Here is an 18,771-nt window from a genome sequence, read left to right as displayed (position 1 = left end):
ATGACAACCTTTATTCTGCCATGTCTAATCTTTTGACCGCTCTGGTCTGGAAATTTAGTCTTTTAATCTGGTTTGTTTCTTGTTTTTTTTTTTTTAATGCAAAATGATTTGGTGAAACCAGCCTCGTTATGCATCACCAGTCGTGTTTTTCGGTCCTCGACGCAGCCACTCGCCACTTGAGCTAACGGAGCGATGGCCTCAGGGGGCCGTTCCCTGCACGCAGGCTAACCGCAGGCGCGTGGAATCGCCTCTGTGCCTGACGCTGGCGTTAGTCACCCGTCAGCCCGCACAGACGGTTTCGGGTGCTGTTGGGAGCAGAGGTGCCCCCACCCCCCTCCTACTGTCACCCCGACTCCTTCAGCCGTGCGGTCACCTGCCGCCCAAATCCCACGCGGAGTCCTGCGGCCTTTCCCGTCCCGTTCCTGTCCTTAATGCCGTGCCCACCCCGGCTCTCCCCACTTTGCTCCGGCTGTTACATTTCCACTCTTCCCCCTGCAAGCATCCTCCTCCGCTCCTTCCAGCCAGGATCCTTCCTGCCTTGGAAGGGTCCCCAAACTCTATTCCTCCTCCTCCTCTCCCGGGCAGCGGGGAGGCCACATCTCTTCTCGGTGTCCACGGCACCCTGCGGTCCATCGCTGTCGCTGCTCGGGCTGCTGTCCCGGCCGCAGTTCGCCGACGGGTCCGGTGGAGATGGGGAGGCTGGAGGGGTGCGCGCGGGAAAGCGGGGGGCTGCGGGGGCCGGGGGCGGAGCATCGGGGGCCGGGGGCGGAGCATCGGGGGCCGGGGGCGGAGCATCGGGGCCGGGGGCGGAGCAGTGGAGTGCGGGGGCGGAGCAGTGAGGGGTCGGGGGCGGAGCAGCGGGGGCCGGGGTCCCAGCAGTGGACCCTGGGGGCGGAGCAATGGACCCTGGGGGCGGAGCATCGAGGGTCGGGGTGGGAGCAGCGGGGACCGGGGTCGCGGCAGCGGACCCTGGGGGCGGAGCATCGGGGGCCGGGGGCGGAGCAGCGCGGGCCCCGAGGGGCGGAGCCGCGCGGGCCCCGAGGGGCGGAGCAGTGGACCCTGGGGGCGGAGCATCGAGGGCCGGGGGCGGAGCCGCGCGGGCCCCGAGGGGCGGAGCAGTGGACCCTGGGGGCGGAGCATCGAGGGTCGGGGTGGGAGCAGCGGGGACCGGGGTCGCGGCAGCGGGGACCGGGGTCGCGGCAGCGGACCCTGGGGGCGGAGCATCGGGCCCCGAGGGGCGGAGCCGCGCGGGCCCCGAGGGGCGGAGCCGGGCGGGCCCCGAGGGGCGGAGCCGCGAGCACCGGGGTCAGGTGCCGAGGCCGCGCGCGCGGTGACCCCGGCGGTTGCCGGGCGACGGGCGGTCTGGGCCCAGCCCGGCGCCCCGGGCCCAGCGCGGCCTGCAGGTAGGAGCCGGCCTCCCCCCGCCACCCACCGTCAGGCCCGTGGGGAGGGGTCGTTCTTCCCGTCCGTGGGAGGAAGGGGTAGCGGGGGCAGCAGCCTGGAGGTGGCTTTGTGTGTGGGGGGGGCCTGGGAACGGGCGTAAGGGGCGGTTTCCCCTTTGTTACCCGGTATTTGCACGCGTAGGTGTCAGGGCCTTGAAAAAGGCCTTTGCGGTGCCCAGGCTGACTGGTGCGGTACACGTCCCAGGCCTTGAGGACCCCAAGAGTGTGCGTTGCTGTAGCAAGACCTACGCGGAGGTGGAAGCACCTGAAGGTCCCTATTTGTGTTGGCGTTGATAATGAATCCGGTAGTTTTAACGGCGTGTTTAAATTTTACGCTTTGGTAGAGCTCTGAGGAGAAAAACGCCGATGAATAAGTAGTCGCGGGCACTTGCAAGTTGTGGAAGGCTCCCTGGGGATTTCACGTTGAGAGAACGTGGCTCCTCCAGGGCGTCTCCTCAGCTCCTCTCGAATAACCGAAGAGACGAAGAGACTCTCCAGTGCCATGTTTATAGGCTTTAAGCTTTCTTCAGCTTCTTGCAGGAAGGGCTCAGGTATGGTCCCTGTCCTACCTACGGCCCCTTATGGTTTGGAGACTGGTTTGGGGATGAACCCGCTATCAGGAAGACGCCCAGAATACTCACCCATGGTTTTTAGCAGACAGTAATTAATTAATTGGATCTCTTAAGCTCTCCCTTTGGCCTGTCTGTGAGGCCTGTGCTATCCTGGCCCTGCACCCATCTTCCACAGTCATTGTTTCCTGATATAAATGTTCCTGCTCACCTATTGTTTTCTGTTCCGACTGCTTTTATAAGGCAAAGTTTTCTGACGAGTGAGTGGTACAGTGAAAATGTGTTAAATGTTGACTTCAGCCTTTTACCCCGTGCCAGCCCCATGGTGATCTTTCCTCTAACACAGATTCAACTTACTCCTACAGCCTAGGAAATGACTGTTCTTTGAGTAAACTATTGTTCAGTAAATAACTTCTTCTGCAAATATGTAGATTCTTCTGTACCAAATCCTTCACCTTCTCATGATCTCCTTGGGAAACTGTTTTCAGTTACACTTTCAATTAAGCTCTTCTAGGCTGTACTGCTTCATGTCCTCTTACACTTTTAAGACCTATTGAGCATGGACTTCTGCTGCTACAGTGGATAAAGTACTCTTTTATTATTAATTGTGGATTGCTCAGAGTCTCTGGGTTTGGTTTGGGTTTGGTTTTTTTCTCTTGAAGATTGTGTTCTTACTGTTGTTTTAGCAGGATACGGAGCAATCAAACAAGAAATTGGCTACGAGCATCTGCATCATTCAAGATAAATGGAGATGAATGGCTGTGACTAGTAAATGAAAATCTTCGTAGGAGAGGGATGGGAAAGGTAAGACACAGAATAGCAGTAGCATTGGAAGAAAAGGTAAAATAATTTCATATGTACAAAAGACTGAAAATGTTTCAGAACTTTCTTTTAAATTACTCTGCCATTTCATTTTATTCCTCTGCTTTGTGTTATTTTGTCAGATTTGAATTTGCCTGAAAGAACTTGGATTAAAAATGCAGCTTTCAGGCATGTCAGATGTCAGAGTTGCTGTCATTAACAGGTTTTGTTGTAGGGGCGTTGGTTGTTTTTTCCTGGCCTTTGTGCTCTCTCTCTTGGCTTTAACTCTGCGAATTACTACGCTCCTGTAGGTCTGACCTCTCAAGAGATCGAGATGTGGATACGTCCACATACGGGCAGTTCAGTTCATTAGTTTAATCGTACGCTACCGTCAGCGGAAGAGAGAACAGGCTCTGCCCATGGCCTGGGATGCCATCAGCCTGTTCTTACACGACTCAAGGGACCTGATCCTGTATAAAAGCAGGATTCAGACTCAGTGTGAGACCACTGTGAGTTCAGCACTGGACTGGAGTGATGTTATTATTTATGATGATGCATGTGCTTATCTAACTGAAGATCCTTAGGGGATAGTTAAAGAAACCACATTTATTCTCTAAGTCTGAAGTAGTATAAAACTTAGTGCTGCAAAATAGTAACATTATGTAATGTACCATAAATTTAGGATTGCTACGTTTGTCACTAAGGGAAATGGCTTACTATTTATTTGGGTGGAATTATGAAGAGGTTATTTTTTAAACCAGAAAATTCATGAGCTTTCCACAGAAATTAATCTAGGTACATCTGCATAATTTTAATTTGCTGGTAAAATGGTTAGTGTTTTTATACCTTCTGTAGATTCGTATGTTGGCTTGAGAAACAATTGGGAGCAAAACCTATTTTATATCAGTAGGGCCACAAGTACTTGCTATAATACAAATCAGAAGACCAGATTTGCCATGGCAGATGTAATAAAGGCTAATGTATCTGTATTAAAAGGAAAAGATTGTGGACCCTGGCCAGTTCAAAGAAGCATTATCTGATTTTTTTTTTTTTTATTTTTAAAAAAAGATTTCAGAAAGCACTCGTCCCTTTGATTGTCATGTCTAACATCAGGAAGCAGTATTTCAAGTATAGCATAACACTGTCTGTTTATCTTACATTTTTTTAATCTTGAGTTTTAATTTAATTTTTTAGAGTTGAGTTCTAATATTACTTTGGTTTCTTTTTCTTTTTTTTTTTGTAATGTTACTAGCATAAGCAGTGCTTGGGTATGTTTGTTTTTTTTTTTATTTTAATAGAGTACCCACCCAAGTTCAAAGTGATGAACATAGGGGAAAGAAACATATACAGAATGAAGGGCTTTAAGTAAATTATTGCTCTTTTGGGAAAGAGCATTAAGCTACCGTGGTGGTTCTCTGAAAATATAATCTTGCAGCTGGTCAAAAAGACAAACAGAGTTGAAAGTTCTAAGAAGAGGAATTGAAAATAGCGCAAATTCATGTACTATCTCTGTGGCCATATCTTGAATCTTATATGCAGTTCTGATCATCCCAGAGGGTAAATGGCAGAACTGAAATTGTTTCCGTGAAATACAACAAAGATGAGAAATGGAAAACAGACAAAATAAATGAGACTTTTCAGCTAGATGAGGAGATGAAAAGGAGATGATGCATAAGAAAGCTATAAATTAATGAATGGTATGAACAAATGGATGAATCCTCCATACTTCTATCTAACTGCTTTTGGCCTCATTTATGATTTTAGCCTCTGCAGCAACCTATGCCAGTGTCTTCCACAATTTAAACAAATACGATGCAAAAATGCACTTTCTCCTTTTTAAAAACTGCTTCCTGATAAAATTCCTGTGGTTTCTTTAGTCATTGGATGACTATTTGTCACAGCTTGAGACGTGACAAGTAATTGCTTCCCTATGTATCTCCCTGGCTGTCAAACACAACGCACCTTTTGGCTTGGGAAGTTACTGAGCAGCTGATTGCCAGAAATTAAAACAGCATGTCAGGGGAAGGATCGCTTTGGACAGCCTCTGCTTCCGATACTGGTTTTTAAGCATCTGTTTCTGACTACAGTAGCTAGCTGGACATCTGCCTTGACCCAGCAGGACAGTTTTAATGCAACCTCATTAGTAGCCTAAACTGATTTTGCAAAGTCCTTTTCACTGTTAGTTTTCTGTCCTTGCTAAAATTTTGGGAGTGTTTGTTACTAAATAAGCTCCTGCGCCGTCTTCCACTGTTTTCCTACGAGTTCAGCTAGAATTCACCTCTTTTCGTACAATATATCCCAACTGAGCCACACGTTGGATATCAGAAATATCTCAGCATTGAAAATGACTCTTCAAATGGCTTTGCGGGCCATGGAATCTCTTGCTTCCATCAGCTTAATTACCTAATAAAACAGACTGAAAATTGTTTGGGGACAACAGAGCACTCTGAAACTCAGAAATGCCATATATGATGCATTTTCATCCTGCACAGAAGTAGCTGGAAAAAAGTCTGGGTTTATTGTCCTTTTCTTAGCTGGAATCTGGCTTTTAAGACCAAAAATGTAGAGTTTTTCTTCTCTGCAGCTTTGGAGTGTCACTTAGTCCTGAGTCCATGGCTTAGAATAGCCTGTGAATGAGCAGCACTGTTGTAAGCTTGATCTGAGACTGCGCTCCCCTGTGCAAGGAGGCACTGCATCTTTTTGTGTCTCAGCAAACTGAGCTGTACTGCGATATTATTATCCTAATGAATGGGGAGAGCCTGCAAGACCTTTGGGCATGCGGGAGAAATTGGGGAAGGTGCTGGAGAGAAACCAGTATTCAGGTGACCCAGCTTCTTCATAATGAGGTGGGAGAGTGTCAACTGATGTGAAAGGCTCTTGCCCTAAGCCCCAGATAAAGACAGCAAGGCTTGGTTTAAAGCAGTATTTGTGCAGGGTGAGCAGCTCTTACGTGTGAGAGGAAAGGATAATTAGGGCAACACTAAAGCAAAACTAAGTTTGCAGTGAGAGAAAGAACTTCTTTTATTTTTTCCCATCTTTGCAACAATTGGCACCACTTTGTATATAATATTTTTAAAAGTGGGTGAAATTTTGAGTCTGTGTGGGACATATTAACTTATTCTTTGGCTCTCAGCCCTTACAGAAGATTAATCTCAAACTTTTTGTGCAGTGTGACCACCAGTGGAATGCGGTATAATCTATGCAAATCAGTTGACAAATTAGTTTATTCACTTACAGAAGCTTTATTCAGTAAGAAAGTACCGTTACACTGGTAACAGAGTATGTCCACAGGCCTCACCCGCTGGCACTAACTCAGGGAGATTATTGCTTGGGTGATGAATTAGCCCTGAGCCACTCAAATCTTGATTATTTTATTTTATTCCCCCCCCAAAAATATGATTTCATCATGCTGCTTCTTACAATTTAAATTTATATATATTGCAGGGTATGTCCTGAGACAGTATTGCTTCTTTTTCCAGATGTTAAATATACATCGTAAGTGGAGAGCTCCCTGAAGGTAACTTTTTTCACACACTCAGGCTTGCGTACATGGTGGTCACAGGATGCGCAGTGCTAGTCTTGGGCACTCGGGCTGTCTGGCTGCCTTTCTTCAGCCCAGCTCCAGCAGCTCAGAAATAGTATGCTGGGATTCATATTTTTAAGTCTTCTCAGTCAAACCGGAAGCTAAAGAAGAAACAACTTGGGCAATTTCGACTTCAATGTGAGCCTTGACCTATGGGACTTCATGTAACGTGGCTGATGAAGAGCAGAGAGATGTTCAACCTGGTTGTAGACCACCTCTTGCAGAGGTGTTGTGAGGAAAGAATACACATTTGGGGGAGGCTGGTGGGAATGCTTTTTTTAATACTTTAAATAATACTGGCAGATGCTTTTATCTTGGGTTAGCCAGGTGATGAACTTTGGGTCGTCCCCCTACTTGCTCTGTGCAAGGTTGTTCATGTGAATGAGTCTTTTCAGGATTGGGACCTGAAACTATGGCGCTGAGTTACTTTTCCTCTTTGAGCTTGGAGAGTACGGGTAAATGCCCATGACATGAAGAGGGGTTTGTGTGCTCTAAAACTTGTCTTATTTCCCTGACTATATCTGTTGATCTTAAAAAGATACTGACTCTGCAAAACCTTGCTTTGTTTATGTCCTTCCTCGGTATGTCCGGTAACATGCTTAGCATCTGCAATCTAAGTAACTGCTGAATTAGGCCTTTTGAATGCAAGGAGGGTAAATGAGTGACCTGGCTGATGTTTCAGAAAAAATAATTGTTTGGGTTATTGTCCTTTGAAGGTTAACAGAATATCCAGTAGATATTAAGATAACCTGTGGAGTATTAAACATGAGATCAAATCTTAATTCAGCCTGGCAGGATGCACTTACCTGTGCATTCTGTATTCTGAAATAAGAATAATATATTGGAGGTAAGGCCCAAAAAGAAGGATATTAAGCATTTCCTGACAAAAGACTTCATTAAGCTGGTGCTGTGGTTTAAATTAATATCTGTACCTTGGGAATAGTTGAAAAGAATAACATTATAGTTGAATACTTTTTATTTTAACAAAGCTGAAACTGTAATGTTCGAATTGCCTAAACTAATTATTTTCCCCAATCTTCTGCTCCAGTGACATCTACATTAAGGCAGATCTGTGTGTGTGACAAGCACAGATACGTTGGTTCCTGTGTACCTTGGCATTAGCTATCCATGGCAGGTCCCCTACATGAGGAGAGGAGGATTTTAAATAGAGCAGCCTTGTTTCTCTCTTATTTAACATCTGGACACTGTTGGATAAAACCTTGTGCCCATGAAGAGCCAAATGCAGCTTCCTGATCCCTGGCTACCTTGCTAAAGTTAAAATGGTGAGGGGCTTGCTCTTATCTCCTCCACTAATTGAAATGATCGTAAGATCGTTTGGCAACCTTCTGGCAGTGAAGGTATGGGCACCTTGGAGCTCTGTTTTTCCATAAGCGCTGTTGTTCATCAGCTACCCCCACATCCTACCCCCTGCTTTGCCTTTCTTGGGCTGATTGTTGGGAGTGGGGACAGACAGCTGAAGAGCCTCTTGAGACATTTTCTTGCAGCAGGAGGTTCACCTATGTAAGAAAAAAAATCTCAATCTGTAGCATCTTGCAGTTTCAGCTACGGATTTAGATGATCCATGCTCATTCATAGCCACTGTCTGTAGGTTTGAGCTGCAGAGAGTATCAATGAATGTTTGTAGCCAGACAGAAATAGATTGGATATTAGGAAAAATCTCTTTCCTGAGAGAGTGGTGAAGCACTGGAAGAGGCTGCCCAGGGAGGTGGTGGAGTCACCATCCCTGGAGGTGTTCAAGGAATGTGTGGACGTGGCACTGTGGGACATGGTTGAGTGGGCATGGTGGGGTTGGGTTGGTGGTTGGACTTGATGGTCTTACAGGTCTTTTCCAACCTTAGTGATTCTGTGAAATTGCCACTGATCCCCTCCCACACAGGACTCTAAAACCCAAAACCAATTTATTGGACTTTGGCTTATTGTTTCTTTGACACATAATAACACATATAATAGAGAGCAATCTGCTTTTTATCCTGCTATCAGGACAACATTTGACAAGCTAGCTCCAGAATGATTTAATTTAGAGGCATTTCCAGCACACATGATAAAAGATTTCTCATCACCTTATAACCTCCTCAGCAGGTTATAAGGTACTGGGAAGGTACTATATATCCTGCTTTTCTAATACATGCAATTTGTAGATATATAAAGGAGAAACGGGTGGCATTTAAATGCATTGCCTTTTTATTTATTACTGCTATGTTTTTTAAGAATATGAAACACCTGTTATCTCAAGGGTGTTGGCTCAAACCTAGTCTGAGTTTGTAGCATTCATTTTCTTCTCTGGGATCACTGCCGCTTTGGACAATGGCACAGTTTGAACTCAACTCTGTGCATGGGGGTAATACAAAGTCCATGAAGCTCCCAAGAACTTTCCCCGAGGACTGTGTGGGACGTAGATCCCGAGGCTTCCCGACCACGGTCATGGCAACTGTAGGGCAGGATTTACATGTAATACCAAAGGACCATCAGGCACTCTTACAGCTTGTAAAACCATAAATAAGGGAGGTAAACAATGAGGCAAATCGGCACGCTTGCTTTATGTGCAAATTTGGGTGCCTGAACCAAGGCCTCCAATTGGCTGAACGGTTAAACAAGACCATCCTTGTAAGCATTCGACTCATTCAATGTTGTTGAAGTCAGTGAATTTTTAATTATGTTAATCGGGATATTGATACCTTGATATTTCAGCATTCTCATAAAAGCTTTTTTTTTGTTAGTGGGGCCCACAAGTGGAATATTTATGAACGCTCTTTGTAGTGTTTACATGATCCCTTGATATTAAAGTAGCATTAACTGAGAGTAGCATTACTGAAGTAGTTGTTACCTCCTTCTGCTTAACAAAACCAGAAGATTAAAACAAGATCATTTAGTCATATACAGAAAAGAAAGATTCCCACTAATATCAGGTCAGATGTTTTATTTTTCAACTTTTTTAGAAGCTGCACCTGCTAAAATAGAGTGGTGTGTTGTAGGATGCTTTATATTGCATAAATGTCGTAGGAACTGGTTTTGCCATTAGAGGTGGATTATTGTAGCAGTAGTTTCCTGATGACTTCATAGTAAATTCCAGCTGCCCAAACAGTTATTTTCCAGAAGAGGTTATCTGTAGTGCACTTGCACAAAATTACACTTAAAAGGGCACTCATAGTTCCCTTGGGACTTACAAACCAAACCTTTTGTCAAATCCTTAGTAAACACAGGGTTCTTTGTCTTCATTCTGCGGCGGTGGTAACAGCATGGGTGCTACTGTCACTTGTGATTCTGGATTAAACAAATAAAAACTACGTTATGCAGGGCAAGAGAAATGGAAGTCTGCAATACAAGTTTCCTGTCATGAAGGGATAGGTAGCGCAATGGTTCTCAAATGTTTTTTTTTTCCTAGTGAATTTTTAGGCTGGTGACATAAAGATAAGGGCACACAGATTGCAGTATCCTACCTGAAATGGCACTCCTCCCTCTCCAGCGGAGCTTTCTGAAGGCATGCGTGGCCGCAGAGCAGGAGAGATGCTGACTGAGAAGCTGGCCTAAGGAAGTAGAGATATATTTTTGTATGGGATGTTAATATTTAGAGGTATATGTCTTTGCTAGAGTAAATCTGGATTGATTACTGTTGTTTGGTGGTTTTTTTGTTTTTAAACGGTAGCCTAATTGCTTGGACAAGCTCTTTAAGTAACGTCTTGAAGGCTGCATTAGAAATTATCATGCCTAGTCACACAATTCAAAGGGTCTTTCCCAGACTTAAGAAGCCATAATTAATATGGAGTCAAACATTTCTGGCAATTGCTGTATTTGAAATGCGTATTAATGTATATTTAATGAAGAATACATGATCCTATCATTGACTCTTTGATAAATCTTGTAGCAGGAAAATCAAATCTTGGAGTTTTACCAGTTTGTTGGACCCTAAGAACATCAAATAACTATTCTCTGCCAATTTCTTTCTAGCAAATTACAGTATTCTGCAGGGATTTTGAATAACATGTTGTTCCAAGGATCATTTAATTTTAATAATGATCTTTATTAGCTGTATTGCTCTATATACGTTGAAAATGTCATGCAGTTTTTAATGCACTTTCACAACATGTCTGTGAATTGAATAGCTTACCATCATCACGCTCGCTTTGGGAAGGAGAGTGGCAGCAGTGGGGAAAGTTGGCAGATTAACTGTTTGTGGAATTCAAGATCTTCCATCTCACTGCTTTTGGTCATTGATTTCTCCTGCATTCACTGATTTTCTGCTTCTAGTTATCCTAGCCTGCCGAGTCAAGATCTCTGATGCAAATCCTGTAAAAACTAATTCATTGATTTCTTTTATTCTTCTCAATGTTCATATGCAGGACAAAACTCCATTTTTTTTTTTTTTTTCAGCCATTTTCTCTTTCCCTGACACTCTCATCTAGTTACTGGTGTTGCTTTGCTCTCCCCTTGAATTCATTGAAGGTTTGTGTTAGGTGCAGTTAGCTTCCATCCTTGTCTGTCCCACAAAGTCTTGCAGGAATGATCTGCATTACCATTCAGCGTATAGATCCAACATATATCCAATGTGACCAACTTCTCTGTGGAGTAATCTTCAGGTTTGTGACTTCTCAGACCTCTTTAATGACAATGAAGTCTTTCCAGTCCCTGTACACTGACCCACTGAGGCTAACACTAGTTTGGGTCAGTGGCTGCTTGTCCTGTGAAAGCCATAGATTTCTCATTTGCTTTTTAGCATTTTAAATGAGTGAGTGAGGTGGCTTTACTGGAATGATTTTACCTGTCTCAGAAAGTCAAGTGGACCTGATGAAAATGAGTGATCCGACTCTTGTGTCTGTAGGGGGACAAGTGTTGTGCCAGGCTCCCTTCTCGCTCCTACACAGTGCTGGAGATTTCAGAGGTTTATGGATTTTTATGTAAGATTGGTACCTCACCACTAGCGTTCCTGCACTCTTACCTTTTCTATATTCCTCATTTTGAGGATGTTATTTTGATCCATGTTCAGGAGCAGCTTCTTTCTTCTTTGGAGGAAGTTTTGAAGTGATGGAAGCACATCAAAAAAATTAGTTTCGTTTGCTGACAATAACTCAATTTGATCCCAGACAATTTGTAATGAAAATACTTCTCGCTAATCCAATGCTACAATAATTACAAGCAGCAGATCAATAGCGGGAAGTACAGAATTGGAAGTGTTACTTCAGATATTAAGCCACAAATTGATCTCCCTGTCAAACCTTAAGTGCTGTATCAACATATATTTCAAAGATTGGAGGACGTTCTGAAATGTAATAGTGATGGACTGAAGAAAGGAGAACAGTAATTTGTTTTATGCACGTGTATTAACTCTTTACAGCCTGAGTCTACACAATCCTGCTATTATCTCATTATATTTTGCACTCACATGTTACGTCAGTGATTTCTGACTATTGCTCCACTTGGCTCCGATAACACACGGGATTATCTCTGGATGATAACGATCCTCGCTTGAATTGGAAGGAACCACCAATACTGGCACACGATCCAACACAAGTCTTGTGCAACTGTCAAAGTATTCCAGCATTTATATGGCAGATATTCTAATCCAAGTCAGTTATTGACCAAAATAATTCTTTCTCAAGAAAATAAAAGGCAACATTAGAAGACCTACATATCACATAAGATTCTTGAGTTTCCTTGGACAACTGAGGACTGTTGCAACTCAATGTACTGACTAAATCATACTGACCTGCTTTAAAGAAAGTAGAGGGAAAAAAATCTGGGAAATTCTAGAATTCTTTGGAAAAAGAAACAGATTATTGAAATTTATGGGTTGTAGTATTTCTTCCAAAAACTAAGGCACATAATGTTTTTGAGATCGCTTTTCCCTCTTCATGGGCAGAAGTATGAAAGTTGTCCTTATACTGCTATGGGCATGCTGAGGTTTTAGAAGCTGCAAATGTCACCACTCAATTCACTTTATGGTCTTTCTTTTATAAGCCACTAAGAAAGATTGAAGAGAGTAATGTGTCTCTGAAGAATTTGTTCTTGAATATGTTTTTTAAGCGTTGAACATTGCTGTGGCTCAGACGTAGCACATTTGAGAAGTCAGCTTCTTCTCTAGGAATGCTTGGCAGGTACATGCGGTGATCTGGGAAAAATAGTTTTTGCTTTCTGTGGGTTGCCTCTCCTCTGATAAGCGTATGGAAGGAGCACTTAGGAGCGTGAGGGTTTGGTTCCTCTCTTCCTAATGCTAGGACATCCTGCAGGGAAGGTTTGGTGGATCGTTTATTTTCTGTTGTTCTTCTTCAGATAAGGGCTGCTATTTTTTCTGATGGTACTGAGTCTTTTGAGTTTCTTTTGCTAGTGCAGAGATGAAGACTTTTGACTGGACGTAAGTAGTCAGAGGAAGAAGTCTTTGTGGTGTAAACCGCCCTCACCTACTAACCGGTCAGTCCCCTCGAGTAGAGATGACTAGCTGAGCAGTCAAAACTTCTATTTTTCCTAACAGAAATCACTCCTGTGTTTAACTGTTTATTAGTATGAGGGGAAAGGAAGGTGGTAATTCTCAGGTCTTGGCCACCACTGAAGTCTTGTCAGCCAGTTATGATTAGCTTGATTATTTAATTACTTTTCCAGCACTGAGAATAAATATTGCTTCACAGTGGAGAACGGAGGAAAACTGCAGGTGTCCCTTCAGCGGAGCGAGAAGGCTTTTCTCTAGTCTAGCCTTTTGTTGTTACAGCAATGTTTCCAGCTGTGATACTTCCTTGCTGCCAAGTAGTAGTAAATAGCTGTATAAATCATAGTAATGCTTGTACCATTCGGGTACAGCCGATTGCTTTTTGACTCTAATGGGTGTACATATGCTTATGCTTATATTTCAAAGTTAATTGTTAATATTTCTGTAAAAGGAGTAGCTTTGGGAATTGAAGAATGGACACTTTTGAAGTGCTTCATCTTCAAACTTTGGATTTCATACCTCACTTGAAGCATACACAGTTTTGTTTAAATTGTATTTTAATTTTATTTTCTCCAAGACTCTATTCAGAACTAGAAGTCAGTAGCCATGGCCTCCCTGACCCGCAGGGCAGTCAGTAACCGTGCAGGTACGTTTAATTTAGGACAGCGAATACAGACTGCTGCTGTGCATGCTACCTACAGGCAGAGCTCAAAACACAGGAGAGAAGTGGTGATGTGTCTCGGCGCTGGCACTTGCAGCCTGGAGCCTGGCAGTGTTTTGCTGAGTGCTGTTGGCATTTCTCAAGAGGGGATGGGTAGGCAGGAGGCCCGTGTGGATGGGATGTTCATTGCCACCAGAGAAGGGTGAGTGGGGTAGTGAGGAGACTGGAAAGGACTAGTGTTTTGAGTTGTTTGTTCTTGACTACGTTCTTTGTACAGAGCCGTAGGTATGCCTGGCTTTTTGTATAACTGCAAACAATAGTTTGCTGTAAAAGCTTACACTCAAAGCTGAATGAGATGTCAGACTAGGATAGCTCTTGAGGGTGAAAAAAAAGGAAGAATATATCTTACATGATGCATTGCCTTGGGTTCTTTCTAATTAGAGAAACCTGTATCTCCACAGGCACTTGCTGACTTGCAATGGGAGTCAAAATAGATTTTGCTAAAGGGAAAATAATAAATACGGGGGAAAAAATTGGACCGCTTGTTATCCTTTTGTTCAAAGCATATTGAGATGGACCTGAAGTGGAATCCTGGCAGAGTTTCTCGTCCAGCCTCAGCTGCAGTCCGGGTGACTGATTTGAGTTGGCGAGGCAACCTAAATCCCAGTCCGCTGATTAAAGACGATGGAGAGCTACTTATGGATGAATACCTTTCCCCCAGGAAACTGGTGAGTAGACATCCAACTTTTAAATGAAGTAGAAGAGGCAAACTGGCATATACAGAGCTGTATTAACCTAACCTTCCAGCTGCTCTTGTGATGATTGCAGATTGTTGCATAGCTGTCAGTTAGACTTCTGCATAAAGTAGATTCTCTCTTATGGAAATTTATCAAATGTTTGTCCTCCTTTCACCTTGTTTCATATCAAAAATATTCCTAGCATGAGTGCTGCTGTCTGTATTGCCAGCTTTCTTGAAGCAGCGTGAAGAAAGGTACGGGTTGCATAATTACAATTTAAACAGATCTCATTAATGCCGTCTGAAGTACCTTGAATCTTAGCATTAGAAAAAGCTTTTTACATTAACCTTGTTCTAGAGATTGGAAATGTAACTTTAAAAGCACAACTTTTTTCTGAATTACTGAAGTCCTCTGTCCTGCTAAGAAGCCAATTAAAATATTCTGCAAGTGCTATAAGTACTTTCTATATGTATCAAAGCGTGTGAAATTTCAAAGCACATTTGAAAGCCATCTTCCTTTTTGACCGGGGGAAATGATTTTGGTGTGCAGCCTGTTGAAAGAGAGAGTAACATGCTGAAATCTCTCGTGAAGGAATACTTGGTTGCATACTGTGCTGTATTTGCTCAGGGCTAATTAAGGGTGAAATCCTTTGGGACGTGTAAAAGCGGAGAAAAAAACTCACTTATCCCTGCTAAAGGAAGGGAGAGCTGAGCGCAGAAGTTAAGGGGAAAAGCTGCAGCTTTCCGTGTTGCAGAGCTGGATAGAAATCAGTGAAAGACAGATGGGGCCAAGGCTGCAGTTTGGATGCTCCCAGTGGGCAGGGTGGTGATCGCGGTGTCTGTAATCCTCTGCACTGGTGGAGAGACGCTAGCTTCTGCAGCGGGCATATTCCAGCTGCAGGTTTACGCCACTCCCTAACTATATACCAGTCACAATTTTGACCGTGCACTGTAGATTAGACAGCAAGTTGTTCTCAGAACTACTTTTCCCTCTTTCAGTGATTATAAAATGTTTGGAGATGCAAAAAACGCTTTCTGCAGAGTGTGTATTTTCAGCTTTCTGAAGAAAATTTGATATATGATCTTACGATCTATGCCGTTCACTGTCTTTTGGCTCATGTGAACCTCTGACAACTTCTTGGTCTTTTTTTAAAATCTGGCATAGAGTTTGACCAGTCTAATGTGTTTGTGGCCTACAATACCCTGTATAAATCCAACAGGAAGCTCTCAGATCGGTCTGTTTTCTTAGGGCATGAACCAAAGCCCATTAGAGTAACCAAAAGAGCTGCCCTCTGACTTCAATAAACTCTGAATTAAACCCTTAGGAAGTTCTTTCATTGGCATCAAATTCTTCTCTTTCTGAAGCTCTGCTGCTTTTAGTTCATAGTAAATTGTAAGCAGAAAAGTGTATGTGAGGCAACGTTACCCACACCCCATTAAGTTACAGTACATTATTTTGTAATATTTTTTTTAAATACGGATCAGAAGTTAAATTCTCTCACAATTCCAGGCTATTTTTAAAGATTCGAAAAACCCCTTTATTACTCATATGTACCCTCTTGAACTTAATCAAGTCTTGCCTCTTTGAGATTATGTGTATTAACATCTGCAAGGAATTCTATTGCAAAGACTCTTTTAAATGGATGCACACTGTCCTACTAGTTTTTCTGGACACAGTTATTTCCTGGCCCTGGAACCCGACATTTGTGTTGGCATAGCTGGGATACTTCCTGCTCAGAGGAAAAATTATATTGTCAAGGAAACATTAACAATGTTTATAGCTTGTTTTAATAACATATCCAATCTAGCTATTCTTTGACCTTTCTGTTGATCAAATGGAAACCACTACTTCCATAAATTTACTTCCTCTGGATTTGCAAATGTAAAAATAGAGACACTGTTCAAACATTTAATCCGAAACAAGTTTTTACATGCGTATTTTTTTAAGGAACCACATGCCATTGATAACCAAATGGTTTGAAAGGTTGTTTTGCTTAAACCAATACACGTGCAATATCTTCTTGATTGTATTTTAGTTGTGAATATTTTAGGAGTTATTGATTGTATTTGCTGAAGTGCTCCGAGAAGATTTTTAAGATACATGCTCATTAAAGTAAAATTATTTTACATTCAAATAAGGACATAGGCCCCAGTTCTGCAGTGTTGCGTAGGCAGATTTCTGGACACCTGATGGAGGTTCCTGAGGAAGGTTTTTCTTCTGAGATGTATACTCAGCTTTACTCTTTGCCCTTGCAATGTTCTGTCTTGCACCAGTTCAGTTTGAGCTCGGGGAGGCTGGAAGGTCTAGCTGTGCAGGATCTGTGAAGATGGGGTGCCTTGGATTGCAGCCTGCGGCCTTGTCTCTACCTGCACGTTGTACTCATTTTGTCCTTTTTCCAGGGGGATAGTAGTCTAATCAGTAGTGAAAACATTAACGGCCTACATTAGAGAGTCCTTAATAATGAGGACTGCTAAAAGGTGTGGTACTTGTATTCCTTCACTCTTCTTTCAGCTGCCGGGTTGTTTTCCTCCGAAGAGAGGAAAGTTTGGCTTAAACTGATTCTTCTTTTCTTTTTTTTCTTCCTTTTTTGTCTTCTTGGACCCCGTAGCACATAAGACAACTTCTACAAAACCATTGGTCCCTTTCCCTTTCACTTGCTCTCCATAGCAGATCCTCACCTCAACCCACTTAAATCTTATGCTCGCTGACTACAGGGTTTGTGGTCTGCTGTGGCCTCGTTTCAGCATAATCCTGTGTGATTCCATATCCCCGTTATGTTAATCACATCTTCTGTCCTTTCTGCTTGCTGCCATCTCTCTTGCTGTGATGTCTGTAATGCCCTTTTATATTTGAATACTCTTCATCCAAGCTACAGGTCAAAAGCTTTTGATGCAAGGGTTGGTATCATTAGATGTTCTTTTTATTCTCTCTGCTAGTATCAATGTCAAATTTTCTGATGTACTGTTTAATCTTCATCTATATGAATAGGTATGCTTGCTTTTCCATTTGTACCTGTCCTATTAATATTTCCAGCTCCCTGCTCTGCCCGTACTTGTGTTGTGCTTACGTCTTGTTGTCGGATATTGTAGGATACCAGGGTGAGCAAATTCCCCATTCTCCCTTTCTTCTGAAAACTGGCTATTAATGGGCAATACAGTGCAATTAACTTTTAACTTTATTAGGGCTGTGGCACAGATTTCTCATTAAGTGTGGAGGAACTGAAATTAAGGGCTCCACCTGCCTTGAATCAGACTCTTATTTTGTTCTACGAACCCCCATCCCCTCCCCGCCATTTGCAAAGGATCTCTTCCTGACTTCCACAAAAAGCATTCCACTTCTCAGAATAAACTCATTTTACAAGGTCAAATGTCTTCCAGATACTGTCACGTTATCAAAACTAATCACTTTTGTGCGTGATCTTTAGAGTAGAAAGGAAGTATTCTTCTTATTTCACTATTTATTGATCCTGCTCCAGTTAATTATGTTTTCTAAGCTTAGGAACACGTGTTCGGAAGTGGTGTTTAGTTCTGTTGCTCAGGAGGTTAGGGTGTATTTCATATGGTATGCACTCATCCTCTTGGGGAGAAGAAAATCCTGGAGGGTCCTGGAACAACAGATTGGATTCTTGCTGAAATGACTCAACCGTTTCCTTTTTTCCTTGGCAGAAAGTTTTCCTCTCAGTTGTAAGCTAAATGGATTTGAGGAAAAAAAACTGGAGCTCAAGGAAGCAAGTGCAAAATCTTGATAAATTAAGTGGAGTCAAGGAGATGGAAGTAACTGACTGAATTTGGATCTGCTGAATCCCTCGTTAGAATTGTATAATCATTTAGAAAATATTAATTAAAATAAAGGTTTGAAGGGACCTCTGGAGGTCTTCCAGTTCGATCTTCTGCTCAAAGCACCGCTAGTTTCAAAGTCAGATCAGATTGCTCAACGCAGCAGATAGTAGTAAACAGGAAAAAAATTACAAAGCCTCATTTAGTTTCAGAGCTTTCCTTTTGTGTGTTCTTATCCTAACGCTAATGCCTTTACTATAGTGAAGGCTTGTAGTTGTTCTGTTAGTGTTCACCTTGCTACTTAGGCATCTGATGTTTTACATTCAACTTGTCGCATCAGGAATCTTTATATTTATATGCATACACGCATGCCTTTATGTGAAAAAAACAGATTTCCATTTGCATACAGTCACAGCTGCTTAGCTGGCATGAAATGGCAGATTACAGTCTTGAGTTTTGCATGGTCAGTGACACGACATTGAGCAATGATTGTAGCTACTCATTACGCACCTAATTGCTAGACAGGAAAAAGAATTAATATTGGGGTATAACTTTTTTATATCTATGTGAGGGAAGGTAAATCCCTGAAACAAATTTAAAGCAAAAACTGATGTAAGAATATCTACTACCCTGTCCACTCCTGACCTGCATGTTAATTCAGTGCATAGTAAAGAGCTTGTTTCCTCCTACAAAAACAATACGGACTGTTTCTGGGAGATCACCAAACCTCCCATATAGTTTCTGGTGCCCCACTTGCCTTTTGAAG

At 42.8% G+C, this 18,771-nt stretch overlaps 1 protein-coding gene across 1 annotated transcript in view; it reads left to right on the top strand.

Annotated features, from left to right (window-relative positions):
- Positions 1-2,785: 2,785 nt before the first annotated feature.
- Positions 2,786-18,771, top strand: part of LRRC56 (leucine rich repeat containing 56) — a 67,330-nt gene continuing 51,344 nt past the window's right edge. The window contains exons 1-2 of the mRNA XM_059825859.1: positions 2,786-2,815; positions 14,056-14,220. Coding sequence (XP_059681842.1) covers positions 2,807-2,815; positions 14,056-14,220 — 174 coding nt within the window. The 5' untranslated portion in view covers positions 2,786-2,806. The remainder of the gene's footprint in view (positions 2,816-14,055; positions 14,221-18,771) is intronic.

This window comes from Gavia stellata, chromosome 17 (genome assembly GCF_030936135.1).
Source record: "Gavia stellata isolate bGavSte3 chromosome 17, bGavSte3.hap2, whole genome shotgun sequence".
In the NCBI taxonomy this organism is placed as follows: Eukaryota; Metazoa; Chordata; class Aves; order Gaviiformes; family Gaviidae; genus Gavia; species Gavia stellata.
Note: the sequence above shows the minus strand (reverse complement) of the source record. Positions and strands in the feature narration are given on the sequence as shown.